The 15625-nt window shown below is 42.8% G+C and overlaps 1 protein-coding gene across 9 annotated transcripts in view; it reads left to right on the top strand.

Moving 5' to 3' along the window:
- Positions 1-9059, top strand: part of LOC104331505 (protein TUNAR) — a 173223-nt gene extending 164164 nt beyond the window's left edge. For all 9 annotated transcript variants that reach the window (XM_075427363.1, XM_075427355.1, XM_075427357.1 and 6 more), the window contains one exon: positions 5358-9059. In XM_075427363.1, coding sequence (XP_075283478.1) covers positions 5358-5543 — 186 coding nt within the window. In that variant the 3' untranslated portion in view covers positions 5544-9059. The remainder of the gene's footprint in view (positions 1-5357) is intronic.
- Positions 9060-15625: the final 6566 nt, after the last annotated feature.

A 15625-nucleotide genomic window follows, 5' to 3' on the forward strand; every position in this document is an offset into this window, starting at 1 on the left:
TTCCTGTGCCTGCTTCAGTTCCCTGATCGAAACAAGTTTCTGCTGTGTGTTTCTTATCCCCAGAGGGTGGAACTATCCTCAGAAAATTAAAGCTCTCTTATCTCTTAATGTGTCATCACAACTAATAGCCTGGGGACTGTAAACAAGTTTAAATATCAAAACAATTTGGTTGGTGATTGTCTGTGATTATGGATTAAGAATACAAAATTTGTGTTCGCTGATATTCAAGCTAGATTGAGTGCAAGGAACCAGATCCTCAGCTGGTGTAAATGGAGGTGGCTCAGCTGAACGCAGGGGAGGGAGGCTGTTTTGTACCAGCTGAGCATCTGACCCTGGGAGCTTTTCAGAAGTTTTCGTTCTTGTTTTTCCAAGTGCCAGATAATACGTGACAGCACGGGGCTGATCAGGAGGAGAGCTGAGAGCCCCCGGCAGAGCCCAGGCCGCCCTCCCCTCCTCTGACTTCCCAGGAGCTCCGTTCTGCTGGCTGCGCCTTCCACTCGCAGCCTCTTTGGGAAGCTCATAAATAATGACTTGGAAGAGAAATGATTTCAGATTACAAAACTTTTTCAAGAGCAAGTCAAGGTGCCAGCATATTCAAAAGCTGACAGATCTGTCAGGGCAGGTACTCTGTGAGGGATGTGCTTTGTATCTTCGATGTGACAAACATACTGCAGTAAATTCACAGTCGTGCCCTGGCTGCTGCCTTTTCCAAAGCCCTGCCACTAAGCCATCACCTTTAGCTCAGTCACTGCTCACGCTGAGAGTGAAGAGACAAACAAGGATTATCTCGTTTTGCTAGAAATGCTTTGCCTCATTCACTGGACTGTTTGCAATGACAGTGATGTGCAATAGGTCCCACAGATTTGGGGGGTGCTTGTGAGTGTATTTTATAGTACTGTTGGATTTGAAATTTTTCATGTTAGCATCTCCCTCTTTTGGAAGTATTTGTGGGGTCTCACTTTTGTTACGGATTGTTTTCTGACATAGTCTGGGCAATTCTTCAAAGAATCCCACAGATGAGAAACCGAGGCAGAGAGGCTGAGTGGATTTCCTATAGATATGCAAGAAGTCAACAATAGTGCAAGGAGTTGAGTAGTGCAAGGAGTGTCCTAACCTCTGTACTGTCCCTTCCTCCCTTGTGCAATGCAGAATACGTATCTTTTCATGGATAGCTTTTCGGAATATGTATCTTTTCAAAAGGCTGATGTTAGGTTAATGATGAATCTTACAAAATGAAATAGGAAACACATGAATTTTCATGTGGCAGGAAAGTGCTTTCCTGATGAAATAGTAATTAAATAAGAAGGATAGTTATTAAAGAACTGGTAAATCTAATGCTCTCTGCCCCTCCTACCTCAGCAGTTCTGCGTAAGGAAAAGGAGTGTTTCTGACAAACATGGAGTCCTACCAGAAAACATAAGTGGAGCAATGTGTCATAAGAATCTTAGAAAAATGAAACAATGTCAAATAAATGAAATCAATTTCCAGAAGAGAATAATAAAGGCTAAAAAAAGGTACCCAGAAAGCCAGAAGACTTTTCTATTTTCTTAATTGGGGCAATTATACTAAAACTGACAGCAAATATTTTCCCAGTAGAAAAAACACCCACAAATCCCAGTCAGCCAAAATAGCGCTCTGATCATGAGATCTGTGAAGGTTAAAGGCTTGTATCTGCCATGAGGAGAGTGTTCCTCTTCTCCCAAGGTCAGTCCTTAAATGTGGAGAAGTAATTTTGATTCTGGTCTCCTCACAGTTCAAAGTCAACGCTTACCTTGATTTCAACAGTGCTATATTTGGCAAAGTACTAATATAATTGGTTTTGGTCCTAGTCTTCTCCTGATTGAATGCTAAACGCCTCTTAATACCAAGCCCATTGTGCTTTGTCTCACTCATAGTTTAGGTGATGTATGAAACAGCGAGCAGTGTGGACCTGCTGGAGGAATCCCTCCAGGGAAACTTATGGTGCCAGTGTCCACACCACACGCGTTTTGGGGTTTTACTTCAGATCAGCTTTTGTCTGGATCCCTGCTGCCATGGACTGAAATTTCTTTTATTGTTTTTATAGCACATGAAGAACTCCTAGAGTGCATCTTCAGGTGTAGTTTCATCCAAAAAGGATGTGGTTCATGCAGTCCCGGGCTGCATCATAGCAAGAGCCAAACACAGCACATAGGTATGACTGGAGCAACAGAGATGGCTTCCAACAAATCACAGTGTGCATCACCTGTGTGTAAACTCTCAACTGCTGTTGCCTCCTTGTTGTTCCTTTGTGTTCATCATGTTCCAGCCACCAGCCTGCCACGCATATTTCACTGCACCACACTGAGGACCTTCTCCCTCAGTGTGGGCCCCTTAGTGGGACAGAAATAATCTGGCAGTCTGAGTTGCATTGGCGGTGTTTGGATTTGAAACCACTCAGTATTTCCTTGCTAATAATTAGACCTTGCAAAGAGGAGAAAAGTAATCATACAAGCTCAGATGAGAGATTGTGCAGCCCAGGGATCCCCTCTCTCTCAGTAACCAGAAATGGGTACCTGGGAATGACTTTAATAAGAAGGCAAGGATGTGGTGGCTCTTCCCCAGAATACTTAGCTTCCAAAAAATTCACAACTTGAGGATTTCCTAAGCCAGATGCTTTGTCTTTACATCTAATAGCCTTTGATATGTTTTTTTTTTCTTTTGTGAATAATTTAGCAACTTTTTAGATTTATATTAATTTTAGGATCTAGTGTCCTGCAGGAAAAAGTTTGACACTAACTTCATGCTATACAGTTTGGATTTGTTAAGAAAAATCTGGGGATGTTAATAAGAGGGGCTCAGATACCCCCGTTCTGCCTCTGCTCACATTAATCCTAGAAATAGGATTCTCTAGCACATTTGGTGCAGAGTCACCATGCTGAAGTGAAGAGTGTTGGTGGATGCAGTGCATGTGCAAATCCACCCCAGCTGGGGCTCCGCGCCACTCCATGTGGATTTGTGTTGATGTGAAGGGGAAACTCTGCTCAGATCATGAGGTGCAGAGACCCATTGTGTCTTCTCTGGCTTTTTTCAGAGCCACGAGATGCTTGGGTATGGCCACATTCCTGTGGGAGCCAGAGTGCTAAATCAAGACCACTTGGCTCTTGTGGGAACCAGCCAGCAAGGACTTCACCCTCCCCTCAAATCCTTGCATTCTGGACCTGGGATTTTATCAGATTGTATTTGTGATCCCATTCAATTTTTCAAATAAATAGTGAAATTCAAATGTTTGGTCAGAGGGAAAACTTCCCAGTTACTGAAGGGGAAAAGAACACAATATCCAAATGGCTTTGTGGGTGAAGTAATGGCTGCATGTCATAGCTTGGGAGTCAGGTTTGTGGTCCGGTGCCCCATGAAGTGGATGTGCTTGGGTTGTGAGGTTAATGTAAATGGCTTTGGTAGGAATTCTCATGTGACTTCCCATAGTCAATTTGCTGGTTTAAGATATCACTGACTGCATAATAGCAATTGATAAGATGGGGAGGGCACCTGCCAGATGCAACCAAGCCCTCCTCTGGACACCAGCTGGGGGCAGATATGACGAAGCCCTTCTGCTGCTAGAACAGGTGAGTCCTGCAGGAGGAGTTGCAGGTGGCCGTGGCTGGAGGAACTGTGGGGGGCTGGGAGGGAACCTGGCTGGGGGCATCAGGAGTTACCCAGTGCCTCTGAAGCTCTGCTCTTCTGGGGCAGGCTACCTGAAGCGCTGCTGGATGACCACGCTCTGATGCCCGATGCAGTACCCCTCTGCCTGGTGCCCCCGCTCCCACTCACTTGCGTCTGCTGTGGGTACCCTCAGGTTACTGCCTGCCTCATTCTTGCTTTCCGCTGAATCACTTGGTGACGCTACAGCGAAGCATGTGAGTGCTAATGTAAGTGTAAAGGCCAGTGGCACCTCCGCAGAGACCTGCTTCTGCCTTACTCACCACTAACTGGTTGTACCTGCTGGGATTCAACCACGACGCCCGTTGTAGGAGGTTGCCAGCAGTTACTCCCTGTTCTATATGTGAACAACTTGCAGATGTGACAAATGCAGGTTGTTTTGTCTGGATTCTCTGTTTTTCCTCTCAGTCTCTCCATTGCAGGATTTCCTCATCTCTCCCACTGCTTTCTGTCCTTTCGGTACTCTGGCCACTGCTCTGGAGCCTGGGGAGCCGTCACCACCCAGAGCATCCACCCTGCATGGGATCTAGTGGCTTTGCTCAGCAGGTTAGCAGAGGGAGGAATGAGAGAAGTGCCTGTGCCCCTTTCTCCTCCAGCCAAACCCTTCCTAGAGGCAGGAGCTGTTGGGGAGCATTTTTCACTACATCCTACCACTGTGTCGTGCAGCAGAATCATCATGAGATATGATTTACATCTTGGGAGACAACAGCAGGGCATGGCCTGAACCCAGCTGTTGGCAGATCAGTTGGCTTTGGGAAACCAGCCAACCTCTTTCAGTTTTCTAGGGCGCTCTGGTTTGCCCATGAGATTAGCATTTGCAGCATTAGACAAGCACAGATAAACAGAATTTGTCCATTTCTAATTTGAACAATCAAATGTGTACCTATGTCTCAATGCCTGGCTGGAAGACCAAGAGACCTTCTTTGTTTGTGGCTCCAGCAGTGCCAGGAATCAGGGCTGGTCCCACATTTGAAGAATCATCTTTTTATTAAGCAGCGCAGAGGCTGGGGCTGCTGCTTGGGAAATGGCTGTATTCTCTCTGCAGGCAGATCGATACATTTCAGCTCACTCCACTGCAAGTAACTTTTTGTTGTACACTAAGAATGAGGAAAATAAAATCCAAGATGGATGTTATTTTGGTTTTGTTTTTATTTTGAATTATGTATTAGGAAGTCACTGCTGTCTTCCTTCTGGTCAGGAGACAAAATGCCTTTGGTGATTTTTCCTATTAAAAAGAAACGAGGTCTTCCCAGTTTTATTTCCATCGCCCACTTGCTTCTTGGTACTGAAGTGTAAATCTAGGGTCTCCGCAACTAGACAAGATGGTCTCCTGCAGTCCTAATGCCGGCGAAGTCCCCATGGGTGCTGGTGGAGTCACACCTCCTTGGTACGTTTCTAACCAGTTTTATAGTGACATTGCAGATGAGTTATATGTGTTACAAATGATTGCTAGCACATAGGCAGACTGTTATGGAGGGTTATAAATACTCTACAGGCTAGCTGAACTATCTTTTTAATCAACCATTTACTAAATAGCTAGTAAAAATATTAATCCTTTCAAAGTGAATTCTTAATATAACGTGTTATGGGGCAAAAATTCTTTAACTGGATCCATCATTAATATGAGTTTGGAAACTCAAACTAACAATCCATTTTGATGTTTTTCTTCCTAAATCTAGGTTATCCTGAAGGGGAGGATAAAAAAACTGGCCACCAAGATGGTAATCACTAGTGGAAATGAAGAAGATAAAGGCAGTCAAGAAAAGGAAAGCAAAGAAGAAACCATCTTGGCAATGCTTGGAATTATTGGGACAATTCTGAACCTCATTGTGATCATTTTTGTGTATATTTACACAACGTTGTAAACTAGAAGGCATGCAAATAGACCAGATAAAACGGCCATTAAGAGTGATGACAAACATTGCCGACTATTGACAAGTTGTTTAATCAGAATTGACTCTGTATTATATTAACACATCATGAAAACACTGCCTGTAGGCAGCGAAGGCTGAAGCACAATTAATTTAACAAGACTTTTTCACACAGTAACAAGCTTAACTCTTCTCTCCTGCCCTCTTCCTTTCAGTTTGGTCTTTGGTTTGGGGGAAAATGACTGCAATTATGTAAGTTATAGCTTTGAAGAAAGCTACCAGGGATAAGTTGTTTTAACACAATTTGAAAATAAAAAGAAAAAGAAAGAAACTGTACGCTATACACAATTAGAAATGTATACTGTATACCCGCAAAGATTGAACTCAAAGATAGCTTCATAGCACAGATCACGTGTCCATCAGGTCAAATGATTTTTTGCTCTTGGTTTTTGCTTTTACTTACATTGAATCTGACAAGCTTTTTATTTAGAATGAACATATGGTGCAATCACAAAAGAAACAATTCCATTGAGCAAGGTCTGCCTAAACCTGATAAAATGTTGGGAGAAATACATTACATGGTTATTTTTCCTTTCCTATTTGCTTAGCATCTGTGTCTATTCATACCAATGTTTATAAATATATATTTTTAATAAATGTGCTATATTTTTAGCATGAACCAAATATTTGGAGACACTTGTATTCATGCAGCTAAATTTCGTTTGATGAAGTGCCCTTTTTGACAATGGATGTTATTTTTCTCAGCAATTATACAGCAGTCTTGTTTGCAGCCCTCTCACTGTGGTCTGCAGCAAGCTCACATCATGCTCATATGCATGACTTGAAGTTGGAACGTCAGCTGAAAAACATTGCTGCTTAATACGAGAAATAGCAAAACATTGTAAGGTGACCTTTGGAGACTGGTTGCTGAAAGAAAGCTCTATTTATAGTTTAAAAAAAAAAAAGGCAAATGAAAGGAATATTGAGGCATCTCACAAAATATTACAAAATGCATAGAATTTATGGCTTTCGAAATCTGGTCACACTCTCCAAGTACTTATATTGAGAGAAGCAAGCAGAGGTTTATGCAGCTGAAAAGAGAAATTTAGAGAGCCTGTAGTGAGGGGCTTAAGTGAAATCCAGACTGTAAATAAAGAGTATATTTTAAATGTGAGGATCATTAACCCTTTACACTTCTCTGACATGTGCTTTAATTGAGGTCGGTGCAGTGAAATTCTCTGACTTGTGTTTTTGACAGGAATGTACAATGATGATGATCACCGTTTTTCTTCAGAGTTCAGTACCTATAAATATATGAAACATTAAAAATGTGAGACCTCAATTCTGCCTCAAGCTGTCTAAGTATATTGCCCATTAACTTTGACATATCATCTTAAAAAAATAGGTCAATTAATTGTTTACTGACTCGTGGCTTGGATTGCATCCTCAGATGCGCAGGGGGCATTGCTATTGAAATTAGCTGGTGCTGTAAAAAGTTTGATCCTACAGTCTCATTGATTTTAGCGATCAGTCCTGTTTCTGTGGAATCAGTAATGAGCTTTTCACTGGTTTCCAGGGGCTAGGACTGGTCTCCAAAATACAGAATTTCATTGCATGATATAAAAACGAGACTGGAAAACCTTGAGGGGTACCTCTGATAAACAGAGGTGTTTAGTCTCTTGTGCTATTGAACATTCGATAACAAAACCATTAGGAGAAGGGAAAAGGTCACTAAATAAAATTAAATCCAACATGAAGAAGGAAAGAAAAAAGAGCGAAAATAATCTCATGTTAATGAAAACACAACAGGGTGAGAGAGGTGAGAAACAGAGCAGAGATTTGAACAAGCAGAGAACGGCACAGAAAGAGGGTGCCAAGCGTGCCGGCATGGTTGAGGGAACATTTGTGTTTTGACAGCACTGGCAGAGCTGCAGGTCTTGGAGAGGGTGAGAAACGTTAGTGGCACGGCTCAGTGGAGCTGAGTGAGGCTGATCTTGGGTTTTAATTTACAGTTCTTTGTTGATAATTCTAAGGCATTAGCAAACTCTGCTTTTTGATCATCCTGAAAGAAAAAAAAATGCCTAAAATATATTTGCCTCCACACTGCATTTTTTTTTCCTGGTTAAACTACTGCTGATGGCAGCGCATGGCAGTGGCCTTGGCGCCCGTGCCCTGGAGCACACCTCCACGTCCTCCAGGCCCCTGGCTAACGGCCACCTGCCCCTCGCACTGGCAGGATCCTCTCTGCAGATGTTTCTCTTGGACTTCTCCTCCTCCAGCAGACGCTGAACCAACCTGCCTGAGGCGCGTACCCGTCTTCTAGAGGGGAAACCTGGGAAAGGGCAATGTCCAGGTCGAGAGGCGAGCTCTGATGCCTGGTACTTCTTTTCCTCTCTCTGAATCAAATGATAATACCTGCCATCTTCTTGTGGGCATGAAGATGCTCAATGAGTGAAATTTCATTAAATTCTTCTATTAATATTAGAAATTAAAGCTCTGCATTGTAAAACAACATAGAACACCCCTACCCCCCTGAAGTAAAGTAGCAACTTTTGCTGCTCATCACAGTTGCGCTCCTTCAGACATGGGCCAGCCTCTTCACCAAGACAGGCACTGCAAGTAGCCCAAACGTGCTTAAGCTGAACTGGAGGATCAAAAAGCCTGAGGACTCTGTGTTTACTCTGCCTTTCCCCACAGAAGACCCATTAGGGGATGAGTTTCCAGCTGTGGGTGTGCTGTACTCTGCCTGTTAGTCTTGGCATAGGCAGCGTGTCCAGGTGCCTGCTGCCCTTCGCCGTCAGCAGCCACGTGCTGTGTGCTTTGCCATGGGGCTTTTATTGCACCCTGAAATAGGAATAAGGGTTTATCCCTTTCCATAAAAAGTTTAACACTTCATATTTTAGTTTTACAGGTTTCTGTTCACAGACAGTTCTAGAAATATCCTGGGGCAAGTACTTCTTAAGCAGATTCATTAAGTATTCATTTAAATAAAAATGAAAAGTTTCCTTCGAGGGCAATTTCTTTACCTTTTATTTGGTATTCATGAACACGGATATGGGAAAAGTATGTTTGCAAGAATGACTGTGGAAGGGAAATGTTTTATACAAAGACATGAGTGTATGCCTACCCAGGCAGCCACACGCAGGCCTGCTTTCGGCTGAAAGCCAGCTGGAGCCAAATCACCCTCACGCTTTTTTGTGTGTGCAGTTTTCAGCACGCACCTGTCAGATACGTTCAGCTAGGTAACATATCTATCATGGATACCTTATAGTCAGTAACTGCAGTATAAACAGTTGAATAAAACTTCTCATTACAGGTGCTGAATGGTAAATCTGCTTTGGCAAGGAAAAAGCTGATAGTCTTATTTTTGGCTCATTTTGACTTGTAGGCAATGCAAATACTTTCCAAAGTAAATTTTTTAGAATAAAATATTACTCTATTAGTGACAGGAATTTTCATGTTTGCATTTGAGTAGAAGGAAATTAATATCCAGTATCTTAATAAGATATGAAAACATCACTTTTTGCTTCTGTCAATTAAGAATATAATTTTATTTTTAAATAAATATGTAGTTTAATGTTTTGTGTTATTGGAGTGAAAAATATTTTCCTGAGGTGACAGGAAGGTGACAGTCTCCCAACTAGTGTCCAGTGTGTTGTCTGGTGGGTACAGAAGACTTCCAAGAAAGAAGAAGATAAAACTATTTAAATCACATTATGTACACAACAAAGGGAGGAGAAAGAAGAAAGGTGGACTGCTGCTCTCATCTCTGGTTCCTATAACTGCCACTGAAAATTCGTCATCTCGGGAATCATGTCTTTATACAGGAATACGTATTCCTGTGTGCTGGCTGACCGGGCACTCTTCTCAGTTACATACCTCCTGCTCCTTCTGCTCGCTCCTCTGCAGCTCATCACACCTTGGGACAGGTTTCACATGTACCCAGCCTGAGAGCCTCTGGAAGCTGCTGGTTTGGTTTATTGTGGTGTAAAGATCTACTGTGGGGCAGAGTTTTATTATTTTAAGGACAGTCAGCAATAATCTTCATGTTATTGTCGGATAATCTAGGGGATACTTTGCTGGCTGAATTCCCAGACCCATCCCTCCCCTGGCCCACAGGTAAAATTTTGATTCAGTAGGCATCCAAATACAAGAAAAGCTTCAGTTACATCATGATAAACCTTTAGTATGAAGCATTACTTAAATCCAAGTGTCTTATATTTCCATTTAATCTACATCCTGGAGCTCACCTCACATGTCCCAAGGTCTCATTCATGTCAGGATGTCTCATCGTTTCTGAGTGAGAACTGACATTTCAGAGTGAGTTGTGGCATAAGCAGACAACTTGGCCCAGAGAGGTGAGCGGGGATAAAAAGTAACTGAATTAAAACTTCAGGGGGGCAGCACTGCAAAATTTAGTAATCAAATGGTTTGAGGTTTGGCTGGAGTACTTTTTTTCTGGCTAGCCAAAAACATTATTGTGCCTTGGAAAGTTTCTGGAAGAAATATGTCTGATTGAAAGAAAGAATCTCAGTGAAAATATTTCAGCATCAATCTCAAGCAGCAACCTTCCAAAGAAAACACCGACCAGGCCTCCGAGTGCTGCTGGCTTGCTTCCCAAGAGTCCTTTTTGGCAGCTCAGGAGCACACTGCACCCAGATGTAAGCACCTCTTGTCTACTGAGAGGCTTTGTGTTCTTTGGAGCAGAATGCACAGATTTACGAAGATTTACAAATGTAGGAAATAGTACATTATGCAGTCAACAACAACAAAAAATCTTGTTCACCTTTATTTCCAGCAGATACCCTGCAGACACCCTGCAGAACCTGCACTGCTTCCATGCCTGGCTGTGAATTTTGGAGGCTTATCCCAAAGGGTCTTACAAACTCAGCGTAGCTTTCCTTTCCCACCAACTGATCCAAGAGAAACAAAACCTGTTCACCGTGGAAACCTCCACGCTGGGCTGAAATCCCACATGCATCCGTATGCATTTACCTACATACAAACCATCTGGTATCCAGTAAGACTCTTCTTGTCTGAAGAATTAGGTTTGCTTATTTGCATTTCTCCTGGGAACTCAGAAGGTTAAAGGCTATTTGTAGGGCTGAAAGCCCCCAACTGTTTCCAAAGACACCACTTTACGTAATGTAGCTGTTGCCTTGGAGGTGCCTGTTCATCCCGAAATATGCCCGTGCAGTGCCGTGCACGTAGAGCCATAGAACCATAGGATCATTGAGGCTGGGCACACCGTCCTCCACATCTCTCACTGACAGAGTATCCATGGCTGGCTGGGGGTGGGTTTGGGCTCTGACTGGCCCCTGCAGCAGAGTTTTGTACCAAAGCCTGGATCCCAAGTTGAGCTCTGTACAGTGAAAGGCTATCCTGCCTTGTTCATAGAAAGTACTTAGCTATGGTCATGGCACCAGGATTGCTTCTTCTGCAACCAGTACAAACTCAGCCTAAGATGATCTGTGCACCACTCCTGACCTTCTTTTTGACAGCTGCAGAGCATCCACCTGGGTGAAGAAAACAGCTTTGGGCTTTCCTAATCTCCTAGAATAGGGAGCAAAGTCCCTCCTGCAAGGCAGAGATAGCAGCAGGAGCATCCATTTGTTGCTGACAACCAGGTCACTTGCCTGGAGTGCTGATGGGGACCGTTTTCCCTCCCATCATCCTGCATAGCCTGGGAAACGCAAGTTTATTGCCTGGTCTGTGGGTTCTCCACAGGCTCAGTCACCAGTTAGACTCAGGCAGACTAGTTTTATGATGCTGAGCCTTTGTTATAGTCAGATGCCTCCTGGAGGCAAGTATTCGGGAACAGATTAAAGCCCATGATATCTTAATTTGCCCTTGATATCATGAAGGTCTCACTGTAACAGGTCTCAGTTCTGTCAGTCTCTGACAGCAAGGTGTCAATGGAGTAGCGTTAGCCAGGGACGCCAGATGGGAGCTACGGTGGGCCTGAGCTGGTGCAGAGGGGGCTGGCTGCTTTCCACAGCACGCACTTACCTTCTGCAGGAGCAACGGTATTATATTATATTATATTATATTATATTATATTATATTATATTATATTATATTATATTATATTATATTATATTATATTATATTATATTATATTATATTATATTATATTATTATATTTATTATATATTATGGTGGATTGATATGGGTGGTGGGTAAATGTAGTCAAACGTTTGTGTAGCAGGAGTGTGATTTCTCGCCTTTGATTCCTGCAAACTTAATGAGAAAGGCTTTATAAATAATTCTGGCTTTGTCAATTTAAGATATGGATTAAAATTTACTATATATGTTTTCAGATTTTAATGTGGTGCTTTTTTTTCCCTTACCAATCAATTTAATTTTAGTTTTGTAGATACTATTCTTACTTTTGTGATAACGATGGCTAACACAAAAATGTTGCTATTGGATGCATAAGGAAAGAACGAAGATGACATTGTCAATGTTTTATTAATCTGTTATTGTGGGCAGGAAAAGACAGTGGGTTTTGTTTGCATCCAGCGCACTTCGTTAGCAGCATTTTTGTAATAATTTGATACCATCATTTCTGGAGCTGAAAGGAATTCTGTGGGACAAAGAATGTGCATTTAAAAACAAATGTCAGCAAAGAGAGACATGAGATGTTTGCATTAGCTAAAAGAAAACAATATGTCAGACATACACATTTTTAGCAGATTCAAACTCGAAAGTGAGACCACACAACTATCATTCTTACACACCTGCTGACTTTGCATAAGACACACCAGGCCATAATTCAGATGCTCACTCTGCTAAGGCTATGCATGTACATAACTCAGAGTAAGGGGCTAACTTCCTTTACAGTTAATATGCATATGAATATATATTTGCAGGTTTGGGGCATAAACTGACAGTTAGCTGACAATTCAGCTATAGCAACAATGCAAACAATCAGAGAGGGAAAACTACAAAATTTTCTGTACAATGAGCTATTTCTCTTTGCCTCACTGACCTTTTCAGCTGATCTGAGACCATGTGACTGATGAGAATGATGCTAAAGCCTCCCGAATATAACCAACGAAAGAATCAAGACAATGGAGGAATATTCAATCTATATCTTCCATCAGAAAATAGGAATTTCCCTAAACTGCTTCGAAAAAAATCTCAGTGCTGAATGTCTTACATTTTCCTTTATATGATTCACCATCAGCCAACACTCTAACTCACTAGTGGCTTTATCATATTTTTGTTTGATTGGATAATAATATTTATGTACAATTTCACTGAGCTGTGCAAACACTAGCAAATGGGTTTTGCATCCTTTGTTACTTTTTAAGTTTTATAAGCCTCTTTCTAGTACATACTGATCTCCTGTTTTAAAGATCAAGAAGAGAAATATAACTACATCCTTAGAGTAAATTACGCAAACCTTGTTACAAGTTTAGGTAGGAAGCATACGGCCTTTTACACAAAACAGGGGGTCTTACTTCTTGAGCCTGTTCATATGGCCAGCCCCAAGTGACCCTGATACTGTGCTGAGTATGACAGTCCTACAAGACTAGGTTGATTTGATTTTAGAAAAAGGACTTCATCTGTCAAACTCCTTGAAGCAGTGCATTGCACTGCCTTTGCGATTTACAGAGCAAGACAAAAAGTCTGATGACCACAGATGGTGCTCAGCTCCTGGCTGACCTTCCCCTGTGAGGCAGCAGCCCTCGGTGTGCACTGACAGACCAAGTGCCTGGTGCCTTTTATACTTGATGAAAGGCAATAATAGGCAAGTAACTTCCCAAAACTTTAAATATTTTACTAATGTGCCTGGTGCTGTTGGTACAAAGACCTAAAGTAACATGAGATCAATTAGCAAGGCAGTAGCCAAACACTAGCACGACCCAGCACAGAACCCTCGGTGTTGTTTTGGGGTGTTAAATCACCCAAACGTGGGGCTTTCCTCCTGCTGCTGAGACTTCCCATCATCAGAGATGCTGAGAAAATGCTTTTTATACACACTATTTGCCATTCTTTGAAATGGTTTTTGACCTGAGCTGAAACCAAATGCTCAGCAGTTCAGAGCTTGTCACAGAATGTCACAGGATTAGAAACAATTGTTTGTTGCACTTTAGTTTTACATGTTTAAAACATGTTTTGTTCTAGCTGTTTTCCTTTCCTTAATAGAAAACTAATTTCAGATTGGAAAGTTGTTTGAGATTAAAATCAAAATTCAGTACCAAAAAGCCATGATACTTTGCCCACCTGTTTTCCTGAATGCATTTTCATTGGCATCAAAGAAATTCTGTGGAGAAAAAAACCCATCATTTTTGTTGAATTATCACCTTCTCACTGAAAACTACCTGGATTACAATGTTCAAACCAACTCTTTCAATCATCAGCAGTCCTTGTGTATGTGGTAGAAGGTGTCAGATAAAGATTCCTGACGCTCTTTGATTTCTTCAGTTATGTTTTCCCATTTCTCCACTTGGTTTCACAGAGATAGACGGTTCCTCTCAGGAGCAGCCACAAACCCCACAGCTCTTGTGCTTTAACCTCAGCTTCATGGCTTCCTCCCTGAGGCGGCCATCTCCTAAATATGGACTACAAACCAGAGCCTGTGTCTGGGCAGCCAGAGCCCTCAGCCCTGCCTCTCCCCATGGCGCTGGTCCACCCTGGGGATTCCGGCCCACGGGCAAACAAAACTGCTCAGCAAGAGGGATTGCTGGCTGCAGGAGGCTGAGACCTGGCTCATAAAAATTTCTGTGTGAATCAGCAGGGTATTCAAGAATATTCAGCAATGAGTGGGTTTTGTTTTTTTTTTTAAATTTTTATTTTTTGGTTCCTTTGGTCACTCATAAATCTTTCATAAACAGAGACCACCCCTCACTACATAACTCTTGTGCATCAGACTGCTGCTCCCACGAGTTCAGGAGCACTAAAGTGAGCTGGAAAGCAAGAGGCTGCGATGTCTTCTTGCTATTGACAACCCTGTAACAAACCTTCAGAGGTACAAAATCCAGGCTGTGAGCACGCAGCCACCTCTTCCCTGTACTTGTCTGTTGGCCACGTTGTCCCTTGTGCTCTCAGGGGGCTGAGGGGAGCATGTGCATTTTTCCCATCCTAATTGAGTTACATGCTCAGCTGGCTTTGCTGCACTGAGAGTGACAATGGCAAAGGCCAGGGCATCAGGGGACCGTGGCTGGGGTGTCTCTGGGCTTTGAAAGGCTTCTGCTCAACCTCAAAGTCCTGCTGTGATCAGTGGCCACCTCATGGTTCTGTGGAGCTTCTTTATCACCCGCTGGTCCCAGAGCTTCCCGTGTCATGCCGCCCAGGTTATGATTTTGGAGGGAAAACTTGCCACATCTTTATATGTCAGTGTTTTTTAAATGTTATACTTATGCAGAAAAAAACCCCCAGTGCCTAGTATAAAACAGAAAAGCAGCCAGAGATTTCTTAAGGTGCTCATGAATGTCCCTCCCCAAAACACGTTTTTTGAGGTGTCTCTCAGTAGCTTTGAAGGGCCCTTGGTAGTATCTGGTGTCACCTTTATTCCCAGCAGTCACAACTGCTTCGACTCAAGTGAACTGAAATGATGTCTTCCTGAACGGGACCGTGCTGTCTCCTCTGAGGATGCTGTGCGATTCTGCAGTCCCCCACTCTCCATGTTTTCCTGTGTGTGTATTTTCCTGTACGTAGAATAGAATAGAACAGAATACTTTAGTTGGAATGGAACTACATCATTTAGTCCAACTACCTGACCATTTCAGGGCTGTCCAAAAGCTAGAGCATGTTACTAAGGGCATTGTCCAAATGCCTCTTAAACGCTGACAGGCTTGAGACATCGACTGCCTCTCTAGGAAGCCTGTTCCAGTGTTTGACCACCCTCCTGGTAAAGAAATGCTTCCTAATGTCCAGTCTAAACCTCTCCTGGTGCAGCTTTGAACCATTCCCATGTGTCCTATCACTGGATCCCAGGGGGAAGAGCTCAGCACCTCGCTCTCCACTTCCCCTCCTCAGGAAGCTGCAGAGAGCAATGAGGTCTCCCCTCAGCCTCCTTTTCTCCAGGCTAGACAAACCCAAAGACCTCAGCTGCTCCTCATGGGAGC

The sequence above is a fragment of the Opisthocomus hoazin genome, chromosome 7 (genome assembly GCF_030867145.1).
Source record: "Opisthocomus hoazin isolate bOpiHoa1 chromosome 7, bOpiHoa1.hap1, whole genome shotgun sequence".
NCBI lineage: Eukaryota > Metazoa > Chordata > Aves > Opisthocomiformes > Opisthocomidae > Opisthocomus > Opisthocomus hoazin.